Here is an 11301-nt window from a genome sequence, read left to right as displayed (position 1 = left end):
GTCACGTTAGTCCATCTTCTCTTAAAGTAGGCTACACACGTTCTGCATTCTGACATGGCAGCCTCTGCATGGGTTGTACCATGCGAGGGAGTTCTCCCCTCCCAAATAGAGTTGGTTGGGTCCATAGCCCGTCTTTTCCAAAAAGTTTTCTCAGACTACCGATAGCTGGGCCGGCCCTACCCCAACGATATGCGTCAGAGATGATGGATCGGAGGAAGAGGGGCTGAAAAAGCCAGGTTGAAAAAAAGAAAGGCATTGGAGGAGGATGCTGCCAAATGTGCCAAGCTTACCGATTTATTTTCAAGAGGACAAACACAAGTGGCAACTGGTAAAGAGAGACATAGGCCTAATGATTAGCAACGTAACTATTAGGCTAACGTTGTAGCGTTGGTTAATATCGTTGTAGCGTTGTCAACCTATTCGCAAGCAAAATATTACCAGAGATGGAACTTGAAAGCAGGACCTGTTCCTCCTGCAAAAACTGTGCCATTTGTGTCTATTTAATAGCTACTCTCACAGTGCAACCTCCTCACAGATGCTTATCATATCATTGGGTTAGCATATAAGTTTCTGTTGACTTTGTCCATCACACAGGTTGCATGTGAGAGAAGCTTCTCAACCTTAAAATTTGTGAAGAATAGGGTACGAAGCTCATTGAGTCAGGACCATTTGGAGGCTTTCATGTTAATGTGCACAGAGAAGGAAATCCTCATGTCTATAAGCAACGACACAGTTATTATAGATAAAGTGGCTGAAACCAGTGCACTGCTTAGGCGGTTACTGATGCTGTAGATGCTGTTGGTGCTATTCGCAATGTAACTTCTGTACTGCGAGTTGAACTGTAAATATTAGTTCAATATGCCTCTTTGTTGAAGAGTGGGATACGTTTCAAATGCTTTATTTATTTCTGCTTTTGTTAATTTATCAACCTATCCTTGTGGAATAGTGGAATATTTTTTGTTAACTTCTCAGCTTAAGTGGATTATTATTTAACCTTTACATTATTTGTTGAACCATGGTATTAATAAAGAGAAAACTACAGGATAGTAAGAGCTGAACTGTTGCTTCATTTATCCAATTTCCACTACCATGGAAAAAGTGGGCCGGTCTTGGGCCTGAAATTCCCGGGCTGAAAAGTGGCCCCACTCCGGCCCTGGGCATCAGGGTGTCATTCTCAGTGTGTGTGTGTTTGGTGTGTGTGTGTGTGTGCGCTCAGTCAATATCTCCTCAATCACTCTTCGTTTGGAGAATGAAAGGCCTGTTGATAAGAAGAATGAGTTGGCAATCACCAAACAGAACGTAGGCAAGACCCGAAATCAATTCCAAAGAAATGACTAAAATCAGTCAAAATGGGACCATGACGACGCAGATAAACAGAGGAAACCGTGTCGTTCTGGCCATACACTCCCGTGTTTGTTTAGTTGGTCTTATTCTCTGATGACTATGGCGTTTTCTGGGTAATCGTGCTGTTTCGCGGTAAATGCAACTGAGTCATCGTGCAGGTGCCGGCACGTTGCTCCGTGAGAGATGGCAGAGAATGTCTTTGTCACCCAGACTTAATAAGAGGATTATAATAAATATCTGATAGGACTACAGACAAAAAAAACATACGCAAAATAAATGTATTCCATAGTACAGATGTTATAAAACAGGCCAGACTTCTATGTTTGGAGACAACAACGTATTATGTCACGTCACATTCCTGTGATTTGCCTCGAAAAATGAATCCAGTAAAGCAGGGCAAATGTAAGGTCGTGTTGCCACCTGGTGTTCGATAGTAGTAGGGCACATTGTAAAGGGCTCGACTATCTTTCAATAGCCTGGAAATATAAACGTTCATATGTAGGTTATTTATTTACACATAGGCCAAGATGTTCTGGGTAGCCCATACCCGATATATTTACTGTCAAAAGAAAAATAATATAGGGTATCTGTTAACAGAAACGAAACTGATAAATTTGCGGTAGGGTTTCACATCAGTGCCCTCGTGTGGCGAGAAGGTAAAAGCAAAACAACAGTGAAGGCATTGCTTTATAACCCAATTATAACTGTATATGTACTTATGTGATTCAACCATGAGAGAAATAAAGCTGACATGTTCAGTCTAGTGTTGCAGTAAGATTTTTTTAGAGGTTGGCCACCACGCTGTGACCATGAGAAAGCTTCTGTGGTTTCCAGATATGGAACTCAATGGTGCAAAACCCTGCATGTCAGATAACCTCTTGGGCTTCCTTGTGCACATAGACCAGAGCCCTGAGCCCTGATGGAGCAGTGGTAAATAGATAAGAAGAGCAGAAATACAATCTTTACAAAAGACAGTCTTTCAGGCAGAAAAATATATCAGTGCCATGGCAACCCTACCTTTGGGAATCCGTTTGTGTTATTTCAAAAGGTCAAAACACATGTGAATACTTTGCACCGTGTCAAGATTTTATTTTGACAGTATTCCAGAATATCATACAGTAAACAAGATTTCTGCAAAAGTTAATATATCCGTAGTGTTGCATTTCATAAAAATAGTTGCTCACTTAGAGTCTTTGTGACTATCAATAATACATGGAATCATATTTATAGAGGTACAGCTGTACAAGGTAAATACACCGCTAACACTACACAGTGATACCGCGCTGGGTTGGGGGGTGGGAAGGCATGGGCCCCATGTGCCATCCTCCATAGGTTAACTTGGATTGAATTCATATTTATCTCATACAATAATTTCCTCTCAGTCAGTTCTACCGTGCTGATTTCAAGAGAGGACACAGTGGAGATGATTTGTTTTTAATAAAAAAAAGATCAGAGCTCTTGATCAAAGCTTTTCTTCTCACCTGGAGGCTTTAAGGTAAGTGGGGTCTGTATTATGGAGATTATGGGGGGGCCTGTGGTCAGGATAGGGACATTTCTGAAGTCAGTTTTAACGGTTAACAGTCTGATGTTTCAGGCCAAATAGAGAGATCTCAAGTACAACTTTGTGCTTTTAAAGTTTCAATTGTTAGAAAGGGGACTTTTTCACAATGTTTGTGTATTGACTTGTGACATTTATTTAGCCACGTGATTCAATTCTCAGAATTAGCTTTTAATTGAATTTCCCCATTTGCCCTCTTTCAATACACAATGACAAACAAAGCAAAGATCTACTTTACACATCAGTCTCCAGTTACCCTCTTTTTATCCAGTCACTGATGTCTGTACTCTCTAATAGCCTGACCTTTGACCTTTGTCATATCTCATTATGTGCAGTAGTTGTTACAAAGCAATGAATGGCTCGATGTTTTTAAACCCAGGTGACGTGGAGTGTGGGGTGGTTGTGCTGACAATGTGACTGATAGAGAAGTCAACTGCTTTGTCAGGTGTTGATTCTTAGATAGCGCTAAATGTAATTGGGTGACGCTAGATGAAAAAACGATCACAAAAGTTCCTGTCAGTGGAGTCACGGAAAATGGCACTGGTGTTGTCAACAAACTCTGCGGACCGTGTCTGCTTATGCCTTTGGGATCCGGTTCATTCATCTCTGTCACTTTTGCGCATCACTAAAACAGGTTATTTGCTCGTATTCAAAACAGTATCCAAATAGTGACTTAGCTAGCTGAGGCCTAGGAACAACGTCCCTCCGTGGAGACTGCTATTTTACAATGCAGTACACGGTCCTTCATAGTAATACTTTTCACTTTCTATTTAACGGTGCCGTCTTGATTTAGCGGCACTGTACAGGCTATTAAGCTGATGACTTCTAAAGAAAAACACAACAATAAAAAATGAATTGTTGGTGTACAAGTCACTGAATGTCCTTCACTTTGAATTTTTATCGTAAAATGAGGGGTTTTATGGGATTCAACAACACTGTGTGACGCTGAGAGAGTGTCCAGTATGGGACATTTAAAGGGGAGGGGGGGGGAGTCGACCATTCTGGCATCACTGCATGTGGTTTGCTGCTGTTGACAAAGATACATAGATGGTATGTAGACCAGAGCAGCAGCCTGTGAATGTGTGTCAATGTGTTTACTTGTTCAGTATCAAGTCTCTCTTTCCGCCTTTTGCTCTCAGGAAGCCTTGAGCTCCCGTTCCCCGCCTGGTAAGGCACTCCGCCCTATCTTGCCGTCCGACAATCCTCTCGGTCTCCCCCGTGGTCCATTCGAGGCCACGGACGACCCTCGACAGATTGCTCCGTTCACAAAGTCCGGTAAAGGGAATACGGTGCACCGGTTGAGGCGTTCACTGAGTGGCCATGCTCAAAGCGGCGACGTCCGTCTGATGTGCCAGACTCCAAGGAGGTCACAAGTTCACCGTAAGAGAAAGGGAAATAAGAAATTGTCCTTTCCTCATCTACTCGAACAACACGCCATGTTCGTTACTACCACATCAACCCGGCAGTTAGCTTTTCTTTTCTTCAACATGACAGTATGTACAATTATGTCCCACATATTTATATTCATAATATAGTTTTATCTATTTTCTATAACGTAACAGTGGTCATTTATTAGAGATATCTTCAGTTCATACAGTCTTCTTTAAGGCAGCGTTTCACTGATGTATATCTTTTGTGTTATACTATATATTTGGGTGTATAATATATTTTTTTATATATATTTCCTCTCTCTCTCTCTCTCTCTGAAATGCACAAAAGCTTAGGACAGGCAAACAACATTCTTTCTCCATTTTCATAAAATAGACTCGGTTGATCTATATATGTAAAAAAGAATACACAATAACCATGTCCATAATGGTTTTTGAAGTCAGTGGTTTCGAATGCAAGAGGGTCCCCATTTGAAACCTCCTTCACATGCTGCTGTACCGAACAGTCTCTTAGTGGAGCGAGTAATCCATATCATGCCACATACACTCTTGTACTTTTTATTCTTTTTTCCCCACGGTTCTTTCAATCCCTCTTTCAATTTTGTTCAATGTTTTTTTTTTTTCTTTCTTTCTTCTTTGAAAGTGGTGCTTCCAGTTCTTAAGGTGGTGGGTGTAATATTTTCTAAAATAAATGAAAATAAAGTATAAATAATAATAACAATAATACAACAACAACAACGACATGGTCCTCTCCAGAGGTGCATGAAGATGCTCCCGTGCCCCCATCCCGCAGAGTGTCAGGGCTGGGGTGAGGCAGGAGGAGTTGTGGGGGAGCCTGTGGAGGTCTGGGACAACACTGATATCAACCAATGGGCCACATCAGGTTTTAACTAGGCTGAAATGGGTCAAACCATGCGGCCCTGGGTCGTGACGTTGAGTGTGTGTGTGTGTGTGTGTGAGTGTGTGTACAGGGTGTTATCTGCTCACAGTGGAGGACCCAGAGCGCAGGGTGCTGGGTAACTTATCCGAGCCGGGGATCTTCCAGGGCCCAGGGGAGACGGTAGCCTTCCGGCCCGACGTGCCGGAGCTCTTGGCGGTGTGGCTGCCACGGCTCTCCTTGCCGGCCCTCTCCGGCTCTCGTGGGTGGGCCTTATGTGCCACTGGCTCCCTCTGCTGGCTGGCAGGGACGTCGGGGCTGCTGGGGTTGCCCGGGGTTGCACCTCCGTTCAGGCTGGAGTCCGTGTGGGAGGTCCTGGAGCTTTTGGATGGGGAGCGGGTCGAGTCGCCCCTCTTCCTGGAGGAGGCACCACTGCTGCTGCCGCCGCCGCCGCGCTCCTCCCTGCGCTCCTTCGACCGCGCCCGGCTGCTTTTGGAGGCCTTGGGATCCATAGGCTCCCCACTCAGGGCCTCCGCCAGAGAGGGCTGACCCCGCCCTGCCGCTCCGCCTCCCTGCTGGGTGGTCCTGCCACCGTCCGACTGCTGATTGGCCCTGATGCTGCTGCCGCCGTGGGCCAGCCTCTGTCCCGGGGCCCCACCCGCCTGGTCCACCACCCCCGGCTCCGCCCCCCAGGGGCTTTGCGAGCGTTCGGCGACCGCCACCGTCTCCAGGGGCGGCGGCAGCAGCAGGAGAGGCGGGTCCAGGGGCGAGCTCAGGTGAGATGGAGGTGATGGATTGGTCAGGGTGCTGTCCAGGGGCGGGGCTGCTACTTCCGACAGGCTTGGGGAGGCTGTAGGGTGAGCATCCCAGGGGGTGGGATTGTCTGCCGTGTGGGAGGGGAACAAGGGAACGCAGTGAGCCGTCACCATTCATATCGTCACCATGCAAGCAAGCATGCACACATCAAACCACAGCAAACACACCAAGATAGAGACTTCTACAAACACACCAAGATAGAGACTTCTACAAACACACCAAGAACGAGACTTCTAGACAACCGTGTGCTAGTTTCCAAGTTGACAAAAAAAACGGAGAGACCTGAATTCCTCAACTACAGCGCTGGCTTACTGAACCCTATGCAAGGCTGTGTGCTTCGAGGAAAATGAGGGCAGTTTCAGGCATTCTCAGACTCCTCTGAGCCTTCCCAGCAAGCGCCTGGGGGACGGGATGAAGGGTCACATTAGGCTCTTCTTGAGGGGAACACAAGTATCTGCTAGCTACGCTACGCTATCTGTCCCCCACCCTAGGGACTTGAGCAGAGTAACCACGGTAACTGATGACAATTGCCCGACTCTTGAAACGGTCTACTATGGGGGCCAACTCTCAAAGCTCAAGTCTCGTGGGCAGGGCTTTTGCTATCTATAGCCTACCTTCAGGAAATCTCTCTCTCTTTCACTATCTCTCCAGCTCTCCCCACTCTCCTGTGTCCTAATTAGAAAGAAAAAGCTACAAGGATAGAATGAGCTGGTGGCTTTTGCGTTTATGTCTGGTTTTCTGCCGTGGCGTCTTTGCCCTGTGCTCCCGCCACCCTCAGGGACGCACACCTGACACCTGGATCTCAGCTGCCGTGGCAACCGCCATTGTGACTGTGAAGCAAGCTTGGTGACCTGTGTGACCGTTTCTGGTTGCGCTCATTTCTCTCCTCTCACTAAACGAAGTCACTGTGTCTCCTGAGTGTCCCTTGGATGGCTGAACACTAGCTCCATAACTATCTCCACACACACTCAACACATGCACATTGATGTGTGTGGATCTACAAGAGAACGACTCACACACACACACACCCACCAGACACACCGATTCACATGCAGATTTGTAAATACATGCACACAGGGAGAATTATCAGCAGTTTAAACCCATAATCTCTTCCACCTCCCTTCCCACCCTGCGCCCCTAAAACTGTCAGTAGACTAAAATACAACTGGCAGTTTATTTAACACACACACACCCAAAGCAAACAAAATATTTAAAAGGGCAGCTTCATCTTAAATATGGGCCGCTCCTTCCAGCTCCACACTGAGGCGTGGGTGAGGAGTGCTGACGTGTGATTTAAAGCACGCCTCCCTGTCCAACCTGCCGCGTTAGCGCCCCGCGCGCTCGTATTTCAGCACAGAGTTATGTGGCCCTCAGGCAGGTAATAGCCGGGCCTTCGGAGAGCGATGAAGAGCCCCGAGACCCGTAAAGGAGGGCTGAGCCGCCCGGCGAGCGTGGGAGCGGGAGTCCCCTAAAACCTCAATCCTGCCAGGGCTGATGCCTGACGACTGTATTTCACAGGTTTTCACAGGACGTCAGCGAGCGCAGGGGAGCTTGGAGGTTTACGGAGTGAAGGGCTTATGTGTGTGAGTCTGTGTGTGTGTGTGTGTGTGTGTGTGTGTTTGTGTGTGTGTGTGTGTGTGTGTGTGGTGTTGGATGCTTAGTGAATAAGAAATGGGAAACGGTGGTGGTGTGTGTGTGTGTGTGTGTGTGTGAGAAATGTAGGAGTGTAAGACTAAGAGGCGTATGATGACACCAGCACTGTATTACCAGGTGCGGAGGGCTTCAGGAATCAGCAAACCTTTAGAGGTCTGTGATTGTGCTGTGACTAGACACAAACGTGTGTGTGTGTGTGTGTGTGTGTGTCTGGCAGAGGTATTAATCGCCACATTACTGGAAGGGTTCAGATGGGGGTGCTTTCTGGGAAACAACTTGGAATCCTAGCAAGCCCAGCGAATACAGAGATGACTGTGCCAAAAATGTGCCTGGCTGGGCAAGCGCGATAGACGTACGGGGCGGTGAGGATCCCTGGGAAGGAGAGCGAGCTGAGTGGGGTTGGTGGGTGTCTCAGAGGTAAGGTGGGGGTGATGGATGTGCCCTACTGAGGGCCCTCGGAGCGGCCGGTGGAGGTGGGATTATCTGGGAATAAATAATCCATTCCCCCCGCCCGTAACTCAATGCAGCTCGGACAGCTACGGGAGGCAGGTGTAGTGCACAAGTGTGTGTATGCTTTAGTGCAGAAATGTGTGTGTGTGTTTTTTGGATCGCTCTTGTTCAGCTAACATTTAGAGAGAATGAATCACTTTCATTAATGATCTCTGAGGTGCCGAATGCTCTCTCTCTCTCTCTCTGTCTGTGTGTGTATTATGTTGCTCCGGTTCGATTCCCAATGACAGCAGGTTGTCTGTAAGTCGTTTTGGATAAAAGTGTCTGCTAAATACTTCACATTTATATATACATTTGCTTGTGTGTTAGTTAGGATTGCTCACATTAAGCCTATTAAGCTAAGTGATGCATTTCATTACTACTACTCTGCATTTATACGCAGTGCATAGGTTGATGAATGCTGAGTGTGTGTGTATGTGTGTGTGTGTGTTCTAACTGTTCTTTAATTTCTATGCTTCCAACATCACTGTATTTAAATGTTTGATTTAGTCACGAACAGAGCCCTTAGGCAGCTAGAGGATTTCTTTTGAGTAAGTAAGCTAAATAAGCTGAGCTTAGCATGATCTAACTTCACACACACAAGTACACCCTGATGTCCTTAAATACACCACAGCACTCTGGGCACCATTCCATTACCCTCACCTCACCCCCTGACCCTTCACTACTCCCCTGCTCTTCCCATGGTCACACACACAGTACCTCACACTTGCTGTAGGGGGAGCCAAAAACAAAATGTTAACTGGGATATCGGTCCTGAACGTCCTTGGGGGGGGTGCTGTTATGTGATGGCATCAGGGATTCTCTCCCAAGTATGAGTGTAGAGGCCAGGGGATGCTGGGAGGGCATGAGAGGTGGAGCATCATTTCCCCTCATCAGCACCACGGTGCTCCATACATGCTGCTAACACAACACGCCACACGACACCACACCGTAACACAGGGCGGCACAGACATACACCACACCTGAACACCACGTCACACCTGAACACCACATCACACCTGAACACCACGCCACACCACACCACCACGCCACACTACACCACACCACAGCACACCAGAGGAACACGTGCAGCCGTGTTACGAACCGTGTCTTTCGAGTGGCCCGTTAGGAGGAAATAGGGGGTGCCATGCGGGTCACTTTTCATGCACATGGAGAGATTGGAAGGTACCATTCCTATAGGAAGGGAAGTAACAACCTAGAGCCGTCATTAGAGCAGGAACAGAGGCGCTGGCGAGGGTTAACAAACAGCTGCAGGTTAGTGGCACAGAAGACAGCAGACTCAGAAGGCAAGAAGAAGAGAAGACTACATGGGCTGGTTTTGAAGACCAAGACCTGGTGTATAGTGAGGTAAATATAGATGGGGAATATTTATGCATCCAAACGTAAGCCAGTTTGGGACTAGCTTAGGCTAGGATAGGGCTAGCCTTTCAATCCAGGGCCTTAAGTCTTTGAAACCAGTCCTGTAGTCATTTTAGTTACTGACTGAGATAGATTATGTCAAAGATTCCATTCTTAATTCATTAATTGATAGAGAAGGCATGCTTTTTGGATGGTGAAATTAAAAAGTGAAATTAAGACACTTTAAGACAGAGAAGTTCACCTTAGTAAATTAACAGAAGTTACATGTGCACATTCAATTAGGACAGAGAGTAGACATAGATGATGCTGATTACTCAAGATTACACCAAAAGAGAGAACAGAGATTACCATGACTAAAGATTACTGAAGAACCTTTTCACAGACGGAAATGAATGCAGTGTATTTAATTAAGTCAAAGCAGAACATGATGTTAAGTTGTAGGAGAGTAAAGTGAGAGAGTTCCAGTGCTATAACCCCTGTGGCGTATGCTGAGGGGGAAGTAGAGAGAGAGAGTGTGTGTGTGTGTGTGTGTGTGTGTGTGTCTGTGTGTGTGTGTGTGTGTGTGTTTGTGTGCGCGTGCTTGTGTGTGTGTGCGTGTGTGTGTGTGTGTTTGTGTTTGTGTGCTTGTGTGTGTGTGTGTGTGTGTGTGTGTGGCTAGGTTAAGCGCTGTGTTTGGGCTACTCACCATATTCTGGCACCTGCCCTGTACCCCTCTTCAGCAGCAGTCGCACCCGCCGCCCTCCGGACTTGATGAGCTCGATGGCCCGGCCGTGGGTCATGTCTCTGGTGGTCTCCCCATTTATCTCAATTATCTGATCTCCCACCTACACGCACAGAGGAAGAGGGTTGAGGGGAGAGGAGAGGAGGAAAGAAAAAAGTGAATGCACGTTTTAAGTGGAAGTGGAAGCTCAGAGAGGGGCATATCTTGTGTGTGTGTGTGTGTGTGTGTGTGTGTGTGTGTGTTTGTGTTAAGTGGACGTGAGTGGTGTCGTGAGTGTGTGTGATTGGATAGAAACAATTTTGTGTGTGTGTGTTTGTGTGTGTGTGTGTTTGTGTGTGTGTGTGTTTGTGTGTGCATGTGTGTGTGTGTGTTTGTTAAGTGGACGTGAGTGGTGTCTGTGTGTGATTAGATAGGAACAATTTTGTGTGTGTGTGAAGTGGGCAACTATACAGTACATGTGTGTGAGGTTTAAGCGGGGAGCTGTGTAGGAGTATGGAGGGCTATATGGTTTAACCCTGTAGCCACCACTAATTCATTTCAATCCCTGTGGTGATAAATTCCTGGTGCCTACACACTTACTCTCTCCAAAATGAGTTTCACACACCTGAAGTTTGTACAGCACACACACACTGACACACAAAAACACACACACACCTGTGTAATTATTGCTGTAGCGGTTGTTAAAAAATGTGGATGGGACTGTTTGACCATTAAAAGTAGAAGGAAATTAATGAGGATGTCACCCAATTCAGATGGATATTTATTAGGATCAATGCGGATCTGTGATCCGTGCTGGAGCGGTTAGCCGCCGAGTGCTAATGAGCATTGCCAGTCATGAGTGTCAGGGCTAATGAATCTCAGCAGCAGCGCACTAATGTCGCCGCATGAATGAATTATGGCAGAGCTTGTACCCACTCGAAGGAACAGTGAGGAGTGAGGAGTGTGTGTGCGTGTCATCCCACCGTCCACACACACACACACACACACACACACACATACACAGAGAGTGCTGCAGAATGACAATGTCCTTTCGAGATACCTGAGGGATGAGGATGAGCGAGTGGATCATTATGCC

The 11301-nt window shown here is 46.7% G+C and overlaps 1 protein-coding gene across 10 annotated transcripts in view; it reads right to left on the bottom strand.

Annotated features, from left to right (window-relative positions):
• Positions 1–2416: 2416 nt before the first annotated feature.
• The window catches only part of magi2a (membrane associated guanylate kinase, WW and PDZ domain containing 2a), a 214905-nt gene continuing 206020 nt past the window's right edge, over positions 2417–11301 (bottom strand). For 7 of the 10 annotated variants that reach the window (XM_031583189.1, XM_031583194.1, XM_031583195.1 and 4 more), the window contains 2 exons: positions 10191–10329; positions 2417–6050 (listed from right to left, as the gene is read on the bottom strand). In XM_031583189.1, the coding sequence (XP_031439049.1) occupies positions 5266–6050; positions 10191–10329 (924 nt within the window). In that variant the 3' untranslated portion in view covers positions 2417–5265. Of the gene's footprint in view, positions 6051–9230; positions 9374–10190; positions 10330–11301 lie in introns of those variants that run through there. The other 3 variants (XM_031583198.2, XM_031583199.2, XM_031583200.2) reach the window with 3 other exon arrangements.

This window comes from Clupea harengus, chromosome 16, assembly GCF_900700415.2.
Source record: "Clupea harengus chromosome 16, Ch_v2.0.2, whole genome shotgun sequence".
Taxonomy (NCBI): Eukaryota; Metazoa; Chordata; class Actinopteri; order Clupeiformes; family Clupeidae; genus Clupea; species Clupea harengus.
This window is presented reverse-complemented; position numbering and strand designations above follow the sequence as displayed.